General features: G+C 33.0%; 2 protein-coding genes across 11 annotated transcripts in view; one reads left to right on the forward strand and one right to left on the reverse strand.

Annotated features, from left to right (window-relative positions):
* Window positions 1–18,030, forward strand: part of LOC105150141 (uncharacterized) — a 208,075-nt gene that overhangs the window by 64,457 nt on the left and 125,588 nt on the right. For 9 of the 10 annotated variants that reach the window (XM_087408664.1, XM_087408663.1, XM_087408665.1 and 6 more), the window contains one exon: window positions 17,231–17,379. In XM_087408664.1, the coding sequence (XP_087264790.1) occupies window positions 17,231–17,379 (149 nt within the window). Of the gene's footprint in view, window positions 1–13,128; window positions 13,385–17,230; window positions 17,380–18,030 lie in introns of those variants that run through there. The other variant, XM_011063023.2, reaches the window with a different exon arrangement.
* On the reverse strand, window positions 1,174–12,958 carry LOC105150142 (Breast cancer type 1 susceptibility protein-like protein). Its single transcript, XM_011063028.2, has 8 exons — window positions 12,619–12,958; window positions 11,165–11,388; window positions 6,393–9,339; window positions 4,561–5,842; window positions 3,663–3,721; window positions 2,197–2,875; window positions 1,807–1,921; window positions 1,174–1,645 (listed from the first exon to the last, which is right to left on the reverse strand). Exons 1-8 carry the CDS (start codon window positions 12,702–12,704, stop codon window positions 1,461–1,463), a joined length of 5,577 nt encoding a protein of 1,858 aa, XP_011061330.1. The 5' UTR covers window positions 12,705–12,958; the 3' UTR covers window positions 1,174–1,460.

Consider the following 18,030-nt stretch of genomic DNA (forward strand, 5'->3'; position numbering starts at 1 on the left):
TTTCTACGTTTATAAAGAAGCTTGTATTTTTCTCGTTAGCATCTAGAAAAAAAACTTATATTTTTCTCATCAACGCAACGTCTGCATCGTAATTTCAATTTAACGAAGGATCGTTTGAAGGTGATAATGTTCTACTATTTTGCCACCTGCGAACGACATAAATGGCCACGTGGAGAGTTATGTCGCGTGAAAATACAATAGAATCCTTCAATACTCCGTTCAATTGAGAACCATTCGCAAACATGGGTACAGTAGAGATCGCGCACAATGGTGAACTTCAACAGTCCTGTGGTTATATAGTATAAGGGAAAAGGCATAATCGAATCTTCCTATATAGCAAAAGGAGACTGGTAAATCCCGAGTAACTTACTTCAAATCAAAATTCACCGCGGTTTATATAAAACGTGCTGTCGCGATGCACGACTACCATTGTTAAATGTGGGTTCTGCCTGTATAATTTGCACGCCAGCGTCATTGACTATTGGTAGTAAACATCGAATATATTTTCATCAATTTGCGACGCACGTCGGAGGTATTATTCGGAGCGGATACAATCGATTACATAACAGTGCAGAACGTTTAAGAGGAAATACGTATGTTTTTACAGCTGTGAACTCTCGTGAACCTCCAACTCTCTCTTCATACATGTATCGTCGCGATATTAATATCGAAGGTGAGAATACAAAATGCGTAGCGCTCGTTTCCTCTCATCTACGTACAATTGGGCGGGATTCATAAACGGCTGTGTGGTACGCGAACGGATGAGAGTTGGCTACAGGTGGTCCCGGGCAAATCAATATGGGTACGTGTGTTTGGGTGAATATATGAATACCCTCGACGTTCTCTCACGACAAACGAACTTTACGATCTGGGTGACGGCACAGCATTGTCATATCGCGAAAAGACTTGTCCTTTGTCATCACGTCCACACGGATTTCATGTTCTCTTTTTACTTTCTCACGTTGGCGAGAAGCGCGTCAGGTATCTCGAGATGGCATTTTGCGACTCGCATTTACCGCGGTCTTGGAGAACTCTTGAGGCTAAATTGGAATGCTACGTAAGATCCAGACGAAGAGGTTTTCGAAAAACGGACAACGAACTCGCGATAGTACAATAAACGAGACATTGATCACGAATGAACGTGCGAGAATTGTACGAAAATAACGAGAGAACTTCAGCGTACAAAAAACAAATTTATTAGAAAAGCATAAATAATTTACAATATATTTAACATGTAGTCATATACTGTGTACAAAAATAAAAACACTGAAATCATGTATAACAGTTAATATCCTATCGATAGATATCGAATATAATGAGAATTAAATTTACATATGTACGCGTGTAATATAGTAAATATGAAAATACTATTGTAACTATTTAATTCTTTTGATTGAAAATATTGAACACTGGAACGAATTATTAACAAATAACAAATATATATATATTTTTTTCTCCTTCTATTCGTTATCGCTGTACTCCTCATCTTCTTCTATGAGTTCTCGTGGATAGCCGATGGCACAAAAATCTTGCGACGAAAGACATGGGCTGTAGGGCGTAAGCTTTAATAATTTGTAGTGACCGATACATTCGACTATCCAATCCACGAGAATAGGTGCTGCCTTAGAAGTTCGATACCAATGTTCTATCAGGAAAATCAAAATACAAATGTACTTTAATACTTTTTCGTGGAGAATTTTTATAAACAATAATATTTATATAAATCAATACATGTATTAGGTTTTAATTGAAATATTTCCAAGAGAGTATTGTGTATACGACGTATATTTATTTGTGATAATTTACCGATTGTTTTATCATCGTGTATATTGTCTTGGATCACAACGCCTTTCAGGCCTCCCATCTTATCGAGAGCTTCGAAGGAATGAACCACTGTGGCTCCAGTTGCACGTAACAAATCCTAAAAACCAAAGATATTCTTACATAAGTTTGGACCGGATCCAACTTGAAATGGCGTGACTGCGACTGAACGCGTAGGAGAAGCGTAAATAAAAATCCTTTCAGTCCAGCGACACGTACAATGAATCTGTTTTAATTACAAGTCGAAGGAACTCTGTGTTTTCGAATAGAAATTAACAGCGTCTTCGAGGAATAAATGTCCCGATCTTTTTAGAGGCGGAACGTGGATGTAACGTTGTCTCATTAACGGTCGCATGTAGGTGACTAAGGACTGACCTCATACTGGTTCAGTGAAACGTTGTCGTACGGTTCGATGCAGAGAAACGTAAAGCCCTCAAAGAGATCCTTGTCACGTAATCTCGAATTACGAGGTCCGGCGCCGTTAGCTACAACATCAGTCTGCGTGGTTGCCTCATAAGGAATCTCATCCAGTAGCTTCTGCTGCATGCTACAATCCTCGATCCATCTATAGCTGACTAGCCACTTTCGATGGGCGATACCCTGCAGATACTTCAATGTGCTATTCGCCATATTCTGCTCACCGATGGTCTTCACGATAACATGTGTCACATTGTGATCGAATTGGTTCACGTAACTCGCGTTGTGTTTCGCCGCAAATTCTTTCACTGTGGTGATCTCTTTCGCAGATAATCCGCTGCATACGAAGCGCAGGTCTCGCTTGTCAGGTTGCCAACGAACGTTCTCCAGCATATTTGCGTTCATCTGCTTCGCCAATAAAATACCATCGTTTCTTACACGCTCATTTCTCCTATCCATCTCAAATATCGTTTGCGAAGACGGTTCCAACAAATTTATAGGTGTACTCGAGCCACTCAGAGAGTGAACTATTTGATGCGGTTTTGATGTATTTGGTGTCCATTCAGCTTTCTTCAAAAGCGGGGTTAAAAACGATGGCTTTGCACTTTCTCCTGACTCGATCGTGGAGTTTCCGCAGCTGCAATATTACAATAATGTACTTTGCGTGTGTCTCGAGCTAAATATTCAGGAAACATTGAGCTTCCCGATTTTCTAAGTGATTGTAAATAGTTTTCTAAACAATCGAGATTAAAGAGTCTTAAAAAATAAAAAATGTTCACAGAAACAAATATTACATTAACAGACGAAGTCATAAAATATCAGAGAAAAAAAGTTTTTAAATAATATATTTGTAAGAAGATAAATTATATTTTCGAACAAATAAATTTGAACAAACCAATAGGATAAATTAATGCGGACGGAACTGTTTGAAACAGGTATACTGATTAATTAGCGTAAAATTACACATAAAGATGAGTATATAAAGAATTTCGAATAGAAACTATACATCTCACGAAATCTTCACACTATATATTATACTATATATTATATATTATTAGGTGTTGGAATTAATTCGTAGCGTTTTACAAGTGATGGGAAGTACTTTCATTAATATATTTTTTAATGCTCATGTGAAATAAATAACATTCTTTCATTTAAAAACGCTACGAATTAATTCCAACTCCTAATATATAATATATACATTTATTATTATTTTTAATTTTTTGCCTATATCTTTTTTTGATATATTATTCGAAGCTGCAAAAAACAGAGGAAGTCTCGCCCTGTTCTTTGTGACTCATGCAACTATGTACATATACTATCGTATTTATGATCACGTGCATGCAAATTATCTAACTAGCAAAGGCATGTAACAAGCACGAAAAGTACACTGTAAGAGAAAAGAACTTAAAACGTGTACTTACTTCTTCATCTTTTTCTCAGGAGTGTTTTCCACAACGTCGTCTTCGTCGGCGAAGCATTCCTGTGTTTAAAAGTGCTATGTAATACTCATTATACACATATTGTACAATGAAAAGCTTTTGTACCAAAAGGATCAAAATGTACCGCACCCATATCAATTTCATTATAAATTACTGACTGAATTAAATGAGATTACAAATGATGCACTTTACAGCGCAAGCTTGTGAAGCATGATATATATATATATATATATATATATATATATATATATATATATATATATATATATATATATATATATACATATACATATATATATACACACACACACACACACACACACACAATGCACGCACACACACACACATACACACGGAATAGACTGTTCCATAATGCATTCGTTGCTATTTCTATGTAAACTACAGTAAACGCTACACAAGATGTAAAGTGCTCACTCATAAAAAAGGTTGTAAAAATCCATTGCGACATATATAAGTATACTAAATTTAGAATTTAAAATACCTATGGCTACATTGCTATACATTTCATAGTACAGATTTTTTATTTTAAACTTAAGTGAAAAAATTTGATTATGCGAATTATAACTATTTTAATAAGATAGAAATTTCCTTAAATTTCCATAAACTCTAAGAAAATTTTGTGATGCGTTCTCTACACATTAACAGAGTTTCACAATTATACGAATATATTAAATATAAATTTTACATTTGCAGATATAAATTCGTTATAATTGTAGGTTTTCTTTTTAGCGAACCGATATATAATATATGTTAAAGAAACATTATTTCTCGGAATCTCAAGATTGCAGAACAAAAGAATATAAATATAGTCTTGTTAATATAAGATAAATATAGAAATATTAACATTGCGAACACTTACCTCTGATTCCGTATTTTTATCTTGAATATTCTGCTTTCTCTTTTTTGGAGTGCGTTGCTCCCTTTGTGACAGATCATTCTGCGAATTCATTTTTGTCGTTTTTGTTTGATTTTGAGACGCAATACCGAATAGATCCCGTTCAAACATTTGTAATCGAACTTGATGCTGCGTAATATTCATAAGCGAATCATCGAAAGTATCATCCTTTGAAATTGATTCGTTGTCAGCAACTGTTGTTCTGTATATTTTATCGTTACTGATATCAAGCCGACTCGCTGATTGTATTAAAACATTACGTTCTTCGTGGAACTTTTCTTTCTCTCGTGATACATTATGCTTCGATGCGATTATTTTACGGGAGTCTTTGTCAAACGCATCGGCATTTGTCATTGAATCGTTTCTGTCTCTTTGGTCACCCACGTAACCATGTCTTTTCTGATTGCAGGCAACGTTCTCTTTATCAGGATACTTTGTAATCCATTCGTTGAATGTTTCTTGAAATTTTGAAATAGTTGCGGGTAGTTTCTTAACGTTTCTAGAAGAATACTGCTCAAACATGTCGTTTGTCGATGACGGAGATATGGCCGCAGTTTCCTGTATAATGCCACACGATTCATCTGTCATTGTGAGACAGTTCGACGTTTTCTGTTTTGCCAATGGGCGATTGGGATTACGATCTGGCTGTTCAGAACAAGATATGAAATCCTCGCTTTGTGGCTGTTCGACGTTGGCGATGATCTCGTCGAAATTGTCCTGTAACAATTGTTCTCTGTTATCCTTTTCTCTTTGGTTCGTGATGTCGTTCCGTGAAACAGAATCTGGCCGTCCATCGGTGTTACTCCGCGATCTATCGATCTGCAACACTTTGTTTATAATGTCATCGTTTGAAGTATCCGCGATCTTCTTTGATGTATCGTTCGTGTTCTTTGTCGATTGCAATATATAATCAACATTATCCGAATTGAAGAAACTATTGCTCTCAAACATATCCGACTCTCTCGCGAAACTTTTCTGGCTCGGCTTTGAGTTCTCCATGTTGAGTGCATTACTTAAGTGAGACGATTGATGGCTCGCCGGGATTTCTTTGGATCGGCTCTTCGTTGATTTGAAGCTATTCTGACTATTTTTACTTTCCTTCATCAACTTTGTTTGCATCATGTGTTCGTTGGTCCATTTATCGATTATATTCCGCATACGAAGATTTTCCGAATCTTGCTTAATCGAACATTGTTTCGCAGCCGAATCCGTAATCGATGAATTCCGTTGGACACATTGATTGTCACTGTATTTTTGAAAAAGAAAAAAAATCATGATGTAAATAAAAAAACTATGTTCCTGACAAGAGTACTTTTCTGCGATTAAATGCGAAGAGTGTATCTCTTTCCCTTTGTTGCATTACTTCATCTAAAAAGTAACGATAATAGCAGCGCATAATAATAATCGCTGAAAGTAGTTGCAGAAATTGGAAAGAGGAAAGGAAGAAAGTTGCTTCAGAAAAAACAATATTTGTTAATTATGGAATGTAGATAAAAATTGTGACCAATAGCAATAATTATAAATTTCAGTTACAAAGTTTAAAATAGAAATTATGAATATAAAATAAGATCGGCAATAAAAATAAAATAAAAACCAAAAAAAAAAAAATTTGAAAATAGAAAAATAGATCAACAAAATAAATTGATTTATATAAGAATCATAATAAAATAATAAATCATCATATAAAGGATCATAATAATATAATAAAATAATTGTATATATAATTTATATAATTATATAAATTATATATATTTATATAATTTATATAATTATTATATATAATTTTTCATTAATACCTTTTCAAATTTTTCGTAACGTGCATCTCCGATTCCGATTCCGAATCTGAGCTAGAAATCTTGAATTTTCTTCTGGGCATATTCTGTTGTTTAGAAACCGACGAGATTACCTCGACATCCTGGTCATCCGAGGAACTCAAACGACGTTTTTTATGTTCGTCCAAACGACTCGAGCTTGCTTTCCTAGATAACTCGTTGTATCTGTCAAGTTTTATCGTACTTCGACTGCTGTCAGTGGCCGAATTGCTGGAATCGTTTCCATCACTAGACTTGTCCTCAAATAGCTCTCTGTCATTGGCGTATCTCGTTCTTTTTCTCTTCTTACAGAGGTTTTCGATGAAAGCTTCCTGTGTTTTGTCCAACGTAGATGTTTCGAGATGTGAATTTTTCATTTCAGAAAAGTTGTTTCCTTTGATTACGGGCTTAATCGAGCTCGCGCGTCGCAACTTATCGCGCTCGCTCGTTGGGGAGTCTATCGCGAGAAATTTCAACTGCGAATCTTTATCCGGTGACAGCAATTTAATAGATTTTGACGTTCCTGGATGAATATGCGAGATTCCGTGAATCGCGTTTTTATCCACGCAAGATGGCTTATGAAGAAATTGCGCGTTTTTCTCAGTGACGTTCTCGATTGACTTATCCGATCGTTGATTTGCGTTCAATGAAGAATGTACAACCTTTGTGTTCTTCGTTTGATTTAAATGAGAATCGATATTTTTTTTGGGTGTCGAAGTCGCTGAAGCTGTACAAATCTGTGCAGGAAATTCTTTTGAAACTGCTTCATTCGAATTTAAATTATTCGCGAAACAAATATTCTCCACCACGGTGATATTATTCGAGTTTTGTGAATTCCATGGATCAGGAGATGTTGCTACATACATTTCGGATCTGCTTAATTGCATATTGCACACCGAGATAACTCGAACTTCTGCTGGCATCGACATTTCGCGTTTAGTCGGGCCTGCGTAAAAATATCGGTTTAGTCTTCTAATATTTAATAAACCTAATTGTATAAATTTCACGAGAGATCGACGTCCTTGATTCTCGACACTTTTCGACTTTGTCGACAGATACTTTTTCGACACCGTAGAATCATCAGTAAAATTATGACTGAGTTTTTTGTCCTGATGAAGAATTTTGGAAACATTTTCGTTGTTATTTTCAATTTCGATTATGCCTTTTGATGCTCTGGCGGCTGTATCCTGATCGGTTCGTTGTTGAATTTCGCGAATTTTGAAGTTCAAGTCACGCCTCACAACTTTCAACCGATCAAACAACTTATCATCCTTTGATACTGGCGAATTGACGTTCTTGCGATCACTGGTACAATTTATGTCCATTGAAAATCTGTATGACAGCGAATAATCGCTTAAAAGCGGCGACTCAACGCTCTTATTTTCAGTCCGCCTTTTTTTCAAGGATAGCCTACCTTTTTTTGATGCCGATGATAATTGAGAAGATACAGTTTCATTCAGTGTCCCCTGAACATTACCGATCTCTCGAGATCCGAGAGACCATTTTTCGGCCGACAAGCAGTCGGACAAAGTTTCAAAGTTATCGGTGGAAGTTTGCGAAATGTTACGAATTCTTTCGTGTTCATATATAGATTCGTTTAATTTCTCTGGCGTTACTGCGGTTAATCTTTTTCGCTGCGATGCATTGCTATAATCAGCGGAATTTTTCTCACAATATCGATCTTCCGCGGCGTTATCGAGACCAATAATTTTGTTTATTTGATTGATATTTAGATTTATTATGTCTGTTTGCCTGCCTTCCTCCAATGTGGCAGACGTGTTGATAGGATATATTGATTTCGAACAGTTGGCCCCATCTTCGTCAAATAATTCCGTCTGATTGTTCGTATCAATCAACGCTTTCACTTTTGCGTCCGATGAATTTAGGTTCTTATCAATCGCGTTCTGTTTCCGACCGCTCGACTCTGCCGATATGTTCGTCTCTTTTTCGTTTTTTTTATAATTTGCCGCAAGTCTAGCCGAATCATATTTGTTACTCTCTGAGAGTATAACGTCCTCGATTATCCGAGGTAGATTTTTATTTTTCTCGATGCTCACGTTCAATTTTTTTATTTTTCTTTTGCTCCCGCGTTTCATCTCTTTCTCAAACTCGATCATAGAGTGCCAGTTCGCGGTGGATTGTTCGCTGATCGCAGATGTCCTCCTGATATCCAGATACGAAGGCATAGATGTCGCATTTGGATCGTACGCTGTCATCCATGACGTAGAGCTATTTTGACTGTTAGTCTCCTCGACACTTGACTTCGCATTCTTCTCACGATTTTCCTTTGCGCGTATTTTGGTCTTGTATTTCAATTTGCTCGAAGTGGAATTGGGCTCTATTACTTTATCAATCTGGTTCGCCTCTTTATTCACCTGGGACAACGTGTTGTCTTCATCGATACGCTCTGAGCAATCCATACTCTGTTTTCTATCTTGACTTGATCGGCGCTTTGCGTTACTCCTGTTACGATGTACTTCGATGATCTCGTCAGATTTACTATTTTTGTCGGATATTGAAATGATTGACTGAGCTTCATCTTCGATCGGTAATTTTTTGTTTTTCGCGATCGAATCATCGATATCCGGTTTATCGGTACTCAGATTATCGGGAAACTGGTGTAGCCACGAGCGAATTTTGACATCCGGTGTGATGCGAGTCTCATCGCTAGGAAGAGCAGAGTAGAGGTTCGGTAAAGTTACAGGGTTCTTGTTTGACACTTTTAAACCGCATCGCGGATTACTACGATCAATCATTGTTTCACGGCTTGTCGACGGTTTGTCGATTTGCCTATTCGCATTTTGATTCGATTGACAACTAGACTTCTCTTTCTTAGAACGTTTTTCTTTGTTAGAATCTTGGCTAGGCTGTCTAGAATCTGAATAAGAACAGCTTTCCTTCGTATTACAGGGCTTCTTCGAGTGTGATAATACTGTAACAGATTATTGAAGTTTTATCGCGAATATCGACAAAACCGCCTCGATTTATTTGCTGATATTGTTGAAGAAATACATTCTTACATTTAACAATACGACTAAGTAAAACTTGGCTACAATCGCATTTATTATAGTTTATCATACAATAATTGAATACAATTGTTTAATATCCCATATTAAGCAACATATTCCTTCAAAAAATAATTACACATGATTTAAAACTGATATAATAAATTTAAATTAATTTTTTTTATCCGCTATTTATTTTATTTCTAAAATATAAATTATAAAGCATTTGAATAAATTTAATTAAAAAATATCAAGAAAATAGAATTTTAGGAATTGTGATAGAAACTTATGTGAGTAATCTTAACATATCTCAAGTATACACGAGATTTATCCAATTATACACGATCTTATCCAATTGTCGCACGGAAAACTACTATAAATTAATTTTGATAATATCATAACATATTATAACGTTAATGTCTAGCGCGTCAATGGAATTAATGCGCGGCGAGATACAAATTATCATTCAAAGAAGCACAGTTCCCATAAAACACGAAACATTTTAATCTTTTATTTTTATAGAAAACTTTATAGAAAAGCTACAAGAGATAAAAATCATTGATTTCCTTCTTATAAAGTTCTGAGAATTTTTTCAGAATTTTTTAGTACTGCAACCTTTTAGTACTGCATTTTCTTATTTTTACCAACATGAGAAAATACGGTATTAAAAAATTCTGAAAAAATTCTGAAAAAAATTCTCAGAACTTTATGAGAAGAAAATAAATGATTTTTATCTTTTGCAGTTTTTCTGTAAAGTTGATAGTACATATTTGAGTAAAAAATTATTCAAGACCAGTATTTGACAATTTTTAGTAATTAATATCTTATTAATTATTGCGAAAATTGCAAAATGGTAAAGGACTTTTCGACTCAGTTCGATTCTACCTGCTCGTGATGGGTGGCGAAATATATTAAAATCACTCTGTATATCTATAAAATATATATATATATATTTAAAATCAAGTTGTCATAAAATTAAATAAAGTCGATGTGCCTGGATGCATCCAATCGCGTACAAATTTTGATATATATTTTATTTTTAAAATAAAATAAAAAATAGTTCGACTTTACATGGTTATTTACGAATCATTTATTTTCCGTTTTCATGGAATATATCTTTATAAATCAATAAAATGTGATTAATGTATGAGGAACTGAGTAACGTTATAATAAAAAATGAAAAATATGACCAGAGGAAATCTACAGTAAGGACATTTCGAATATTCAACGCAAGGGAGCTGAAGAACGTCGGAAAGGTACGTGATACCCAAACTCCAGGGCCTCATAAAACATTGAGCTTTCTCTAAAACGTATAGCATGAATCGAGGCACCCAAGAGTATCGAGAATTAAATTTTTCAGGCCTCCACCATCCGCGCACAGCGAGGAACGTAGTGCTGACCTCACTTAATGTACTTTTACGGCAGGGCATCTACTGCGCCGTGCTTTTAACTTTCGTTCCCAGTTGAATAACACAATAGCAGATCGCGGATCAATAGTTACAATGGAAATTACGATTATTTTATCCGTGCAGTAATGATTCTCAATATCGTAGCGTTCTAGTGTGTAGTACAAGAATCATTTCCTAGAGGAATTATATCTTATCTACGTTTTTTTTTACAATTTAATTTTATCCGATTGTGATTAATCGATAATAATTCAGATAGAGATTTCAAATTGATTTATGTCGCATTAATTCAGATACAATCGAAACTCGGTCAATTCAGGGAAGCAAAATTTTGCAATATACTTACGTTCAGTATACTCAATGTTAGTATCATTCTGGATGGCAGTGACAAGATTTTTGAACTTCACGATATAAGTTTGCAGATCATCATCCTTGGAAATGTTGCGTCTATTAAGACTCTTCTTGCACAGTGGACAGCAAGCATCTTTCATTTGTAAGACCTTTCCTACACAAATTTTACAGAATGAATGACCACATCGGGTCTTGGTAGGTTCCGTCAGGAACTCCAAACTGAAACAATATGAAATGACTAGTTAAAAATACTGTTCTGAAAATATTAATCAAATTTTGATTTACACAAATAATTGATCACTTAGAATATAATTAATTCCATAAAATATTGTTTAATAGTATTATAATCCTATGTTTGATATATATTTTTTTGTAATTAAAGTATCCAGAATTTAATTAATATGACTTTCACATGTAGAATCAATGAATCTGTTTAATTGCTTTGCTGTGATTTATAATATAATAAATCTGTTTTTTGTCATTGGATTGCATTAAAATTGTTTATATTATTTTCGCTAAATTTCAAATATATATTTATTTCATTTTAAGTACAACCATACGTATAAGTGCTAGTTTAGTTACAAGAAGACATAATATTATTTAAATATTATAATCTTATATTTAAAACACATTTGTTTGTCTATATTTCTCTGATTCATTTAAAGGATAAAAAATCTATAAGTGAACTTAATACTTAATTAAGATACTTAAAGTTTAATTAATATAGATTAATATCTCATGTAGAATCAGTAAATCTGTCAATTGCTTTGCGATTCATCATATAATGATCCAGTTCTTTATTTTGCTATACTAGACTGCATTAAAATTATCTTGCTTTTGCCCAAATATATTATATATCTACTTCATTTTAAGTACAACTAATGTACACTAGTCCAATGAAATCACAACCTGATATCGTTTAAATAGTATTATAATTTTAGATTTGAAACACATTTCCTTGTCTATATATTTCTCTGGATAAAAAATGTATAAGCGAGCTTGATACTTAATTAAAGTTCTTCGAGTTAATAGTCCTTAATTAATATAATATCCCTCTAATATAAAATCAGTAAAAACTGTCAATTTCTTCGTTATTCATGACATATTAAATAATATCATAATATTATGTATACATAATGTTATGTTTGATATATATTGCTTTGTTTACAGTTTACATATACTTGGTTTATTTAGATAAAAATCTACAAGTTTGATATTAAATTAAGATAATCAGAATATTATTAACATGTTTTTCATATGCAGAATCTATGAAAATTAACTGCTTCGGTACGATTCATGATTGCTGCGAGGTGGACACTTGTTGCACTGCGATCCTAACCTATATCTGTCCCAGTCATTACGCACGAAAATAACAAGTTGATTGCGTTGTACAAGCATACAAGATCGATGAATCTGTTCACGTTCGCGACGTCACGAATGCAGACTTACCAAATCGTGCATTCCAAGGATTTCTGTAAGCCGTGTATCGCCTCGCAGACCCGATCGATGTCACTCGGCTGGGTTCGATTTGCCATTGTTTCACTCACAAAAAACTCGATCGATACTCATAGACGATATGTTAACACGCGATCAGCTTCCAAAAATATACAGTTCTCGAATAATTTTCGAGATATCTTTATAAGAGCTTTTGAAGCGCTCTAAACTCTTCCCATTCACTTCTGTTTCGACTAATAAAGCGAACTTGACAATACGCGGGAACGACGAGATACCACGAGACGCCGTCACCGGCGCTACCGCCACCGCCATCGATCGTTACATCATCGATAAACGCACTGACCGCCGAATCGAAGTATTATGGTCTCCTCACGTGATTCACGACTAAGATCGGTATTCGTAGTCGGTTCTTATTTTAAGATCGTTTTAAGCTTAGTCACTAATGCGGCCTTCTGATTGGTTCATAACATTTTAAGATCCGACTATGAATATCGGCCTTCATAGATCGATAATATCGATAATATCGATAAGATCGATTTTTCATCGATTCTTCAGATGATGCTCGTGGGGCTTAAATCAATATTCAGGGCATAGAGCTGCGTTTCATAAAGCACACGATAATCATAGATTCGGTTTTTCATTTGTTAGTTAACTTTTGTCTTCTGCGACGATTTCCTTACTCCCTCCAATTTATTATTGGTCGTATCAACTCAACGCATGGAGCTGAGATTTATCTGGGTCATCAATCATGACGTAAAAGGTTTGTTCGCGTAAGAGGTTTGTTCGCGTCGTATGCTCGAATATGCTCCAAATCTGTTTTTGCTTTTGATTCTTTATAAATCTAAATGTATAAACCAATCATATTGAAAAATTGTACAACAGTTGCAAAGCTGCTTTCTCTGCTGAACGCAGCCAATATTATGGTAAAATCATTTTAGAGCATGTTGGAGCATGCGACACGAACAAATCTAAGAATACAAGTGTTTCATTGCGCATAATGGCGGTCGAATTTAATTTTAGCAAATTTCTTATTAATGTTAAATTTTTAATAGCAGCTCTATATGGGCTTATAACATTTTGAATTAATTTTCCGATTAGTCATCGACTGTACGTTTTAGGAGCGATCAAACACTTAATATTATTCATACTTAATATTTTTCATTTAATAGTAATAATAATAATAGAAGAAGAAATTGGTTAATTCTTGTTATTTATACCTTGATAATGTAAAAAATTGTATTTTTCCATCTATGATTAATCACAAACTGATAGTTTTGTAGTGAATAATTTTTAAAGTTGCCACTACAAAAATATTAGTTTAGTGATTAATCACAAAAAAACAATTTTTACATTATTATCAAGTTAAGTGAGATTAAATCTAAACTACAAGTTAACCTGATAATGAAAAATTGGATCATAATCGTATTATTTTATTCTTATAATGTTGTTCACTGAATGTCAAAAACAAGAATAAAATGATAATTTTCAATTATGTCTCAGGCTGGCTGACACTCATGGAATCATTTCATCTTTGTTGTTTATCAAATATTAAGCGAGGACAAATGATGCTCACAAGCGTTGTGAGCGAAAGTGGGACGCATAGTTCGATTTAATATTTACAACCATATTAAAAGCGCGATTTTGCCGATACGAATGTAGACTATAATGATGATCCTAATTACACTGTATCCGACTTCTGAGTGTTTTTCAGGTAATCTCCTTCGGTTTAAAACTTTAATCCTTTTAATAGTATTCGAAGAAACGCAAATCAATAAAGGTTTCTTGAAACTAGAGAATAGAATCTTTTTGCATTTTTGCAAATTTTACACAATCATTTTACAAATTACACACACACACACACACACACACACACACACACACACACACACACACACACACACTTTATTTACTCACATATGTACATATTATTTATGCACGTACATAAATAAAGGTATATTTCTAGAACGAGTTTGGCTACTACAAATTACTCTACTGTGCGTGATTAAAATTTAATTTTGGAAACGTCATAAATTAAATCGCAGGAAACACGATTTTGCAATTAACAACTGCAGTTTCTTCGTAAATTGCTTCTTTAATATAATTGATGCCCCTAGTTAGTATATTAATTAGAAATATCTCTCTTATTCTAATAACAAGATTTATAATGAAAAATTGTATATTTTTATTTGAGTTGTTGAGGCCAATAGCCATTATTAGTCATATATATTCATTTGATAATATAATTCAACGATTTATTCAATAAATTACATACAATTCTATTAACTATTACTAATAATAGTCCCTTATAATTTCATGTACTTAATTAATATGGAATGAATGAACTCAAATATAGCCGGATTAATTATCGTACTTTATTATTGATAAATAATAAAGTATAAAATATTGTCTGTTTTAAGACAAATATTGTCTTTACATATATACAAGATATCTCTAACGTAATTACTGAACTATTTTCTCTTTGAAATCGAAAAAAAGAAGTATGTTCAAATAAAAGTCTTATAGTTTGACAGGGCACAAATAATAGCAAAATCAATTTTTGAAAAAAAAAACGATTTTTCATGATTACATGAAGATCATGGCTATTTTTATAAATGAAATTATGATTTTTTTACATAATATAATTTCTCTAATTATTGTTGATTTGAAATAAATACGTTAATTAAGTCAATAATTTATTAGTTATTACATATTTTAGTTTACTAGTTATTACATATTTTATTCTGGCACATGACTTGAAATATAAAATATCTCTCGTAATATATTATATATAACTATTAATTTTTTTGTACGTTTATAAAAAAAATTAATATGAGATTTTATATTAAAATGCCGAATTAAAATACTTCTAAAATATCTTGTAAATTCTTAACTGTTTAAAAATCTTTATCTTAATACTTTTATATGTTGCAAAATAATTGGAAAAATCATTATATATATTATATAAAAAAATTACTTGATTCAGTAAAAGAATAGCTGTGGCTTTCATATGATCATAAAAAATTGATTTTCTATCATTTATGCTTCATTCATGCAACTCTTTTGTTTGAATATATTTTTTATTTGATCTTGCAAAGATAAAAGGGATAGTTGCGTTAGGTGGGGCATCTTGTATATCATGTACACATTAAAAAATATCGATACAGTGGCTCATATTTTTTGCTAGTGACTATATATATATATACCTATATTTTTTCCCTCAATGCTTTATTGGTGCCATTATTGTAACATGTAAACAAATTAATCATTCAAAGTCAATCATTCAATTCTTTGAAATTTATTAAAACTCCCGTTTGATAGAATACTCGAAATTGATAAAATACCTATCATTTTTGACTTGATTTTAAAAATATTACGTGAAAAACTGTGGTAATATTATGGTACGATTGCAACAATGTCGAAAAGTTAATTAAATTTTGATGGACTAAGAAATTTAAAGAAATCATTTTTAAACACTGTTAGACAATATATTACGAAATTAGGTTGCAATAATATGCATAATCGATTCGATAATATTGAGTCATGATACAGTCATGATGTATATATCAATTTTACAATGTAGAAATTGAGTGGTGTTTCATGGCGTTTCGCGAATAGGAATATAATCTTGCCCGCAGCTAGCCAGGATTCATACTGACGCGCTCATGCATAAGCCATTTACTGGTTTACGGAAATGTCGAGAGCGCTGCGCGACTCGCTCTCGAAAACGAATTTATACATTATTTGCCGGCGATTACATAGGATGGCGGATGCCGCGCCATCACAGCACAGAGGCCGCTCTTGACGTGGGTCGTTTCAATTATTCGTATGCCTCCGCGATGCAATCCACCGATAGGAAATTTTCGAGCTTCCGTAGTAGTTAACCATGCAGGCGTTTGCAGCCGCCTTATGGGAAAGCTCTACATGTATGTAGATACGGTTGTTTAATATGAAGTTTCAATATGACCAGGCGCGAACACATTTAAAGAGAATTATTAATTTAAAGGGAATAGCTAAATTTTCAAAGCAATTGTAATTATATATTATTTAGTAATGCATAAATTCTAAAAATGTAATAAATCTTGTGTTTTTTATTCTTTATTAATAATAGAGAAATAAGAAGTATTAAAGTATTTCTTTATTATTATTAAAGAAATACTTTACGAATAAGTATATCAATACTTTTGAGACCTCCATGGATTATATTTTCTTTAATGAAGCTAAACTTCGGTTTGCAGATTATCTTCGTCTCTATACATCATGCCAACGTTTCGTGAACATTGCAATTTACTTGCAGTTTACTTTATCAGGGCAAGTATCAATATCGAGTTGCTTCTCGCCTTGATGAAGCAAACTGCAATATTCACGAAACGTTGGCATTTAACGGTGTATCGAGATAACCCGCAACTGTGTAGCTTATATTAGATATCAATACATCTTAATATTAACTGCTTCAGTCTGAATATACATTATAGACTTCTCAATTCAATTTCTGTCACTTTTACTTTGTCAGTAAAAATGAATTTAAAATAAAAATATTTTTAAGGATTTCTCTTTTATTTTGCTTTAACTACATATCTTTCTAATATGAAATATTTTTTTTTTTAAGGAGCTTCGTTCCAATGTGCAGCATTAGCCACTGACGATTTCGACGTACACTTGAAGTTTAACGATGTAGCACGGTTTCTCACGGAACGACCTGTTGATGAAGTATGGGTTGGTTCTTCCTTGCCACTATTTTGTTGCTTTCCTTATGCGGTAAGTATTAAAGCGATTCAAATTCTTTAAATATAAAAATATTACCAGGATATTATTTTTGTGATTGCTTTCACAGATAAGCATATTAATGAAACATAAATATATCACTATAAATCAGTATTTTGTACTTTGCATAATTTGTGAAAAGAAAAGTTGTTCATAAATTCTATTAAAATTTAAATTAAAAAATTATTTTATATTTATGTTTGAAAATAATATCGATTTCATTACTTTTTTATAATTTCACATTTAATAATTAATCTAGTGAATTGTAATTCATAACGTGTATATAATAAAATTTTGTATTTTGCGTATTTTGTAAGAAAAGTTGTTTATAAATTCTATTAAAATTTAAATTTCAAAATTATTTTATACTCACGTTTGAGGATAATGTCGTTTAGTGTTATTTTTTGTAATTTTGCATTTGATAATTAATTAATCCAGCGAACTGTAATTTATAATGAGTGTGCTAATTTCTGAAATCACGAAACGTTAAAGTTTAATTTGTTTGTATAATAATTATGTGCGAAATTACGCAATCAAAAATTCAAATGCCACCGCAAAGAACGCAAGAACAAAATAGGCGTAGGTCTTATATAGAAAAAGCAATTTTTGTGATGATTGGTTAAAACAAAATTGTCACTATGCGGA

The sequence above is a fragment of the Acromyrmex echinatior genome, chromosome 8 (assembly GCF_024713525.1).
Source record: "Acromyrmex echinatior isolate Ae372 chromosome 8, ASM2471352v2, whole genome shotgun sequence".
Classification (NCBI taxonomy): domain Eukaryota; kingdom Metazoa; phylum Arthropoda; class Insecta; order Hymenoptera; family Formicidae; genus Acromyrmex; species Acromyrmex echinatior.

Bases quoted from the DNA above. Each gene is read 5' to 3' on its own strand.
- LOC105150142 (XM_011063028.2), bottom strand. From the start codon at position 12,704: ATGGCAAATCGAACCCAGCCGAGTGACATCGATCGGGTCTGCGAGGCG. The intron at 5,843-6,392 runs GTATTAATGAAA...TCAAAAATACAG, and splicing joins GTTACGAAAAATTTGAAAAG to TGACAATCAATGTGTCCAAC. The intron at 1,646-1,806 runs GTAAATTATCAC...TTTTCCTGATAG, and splicing joins ACACGATGATAAAACAATCG to AACATTGGTATCGAACTTCT.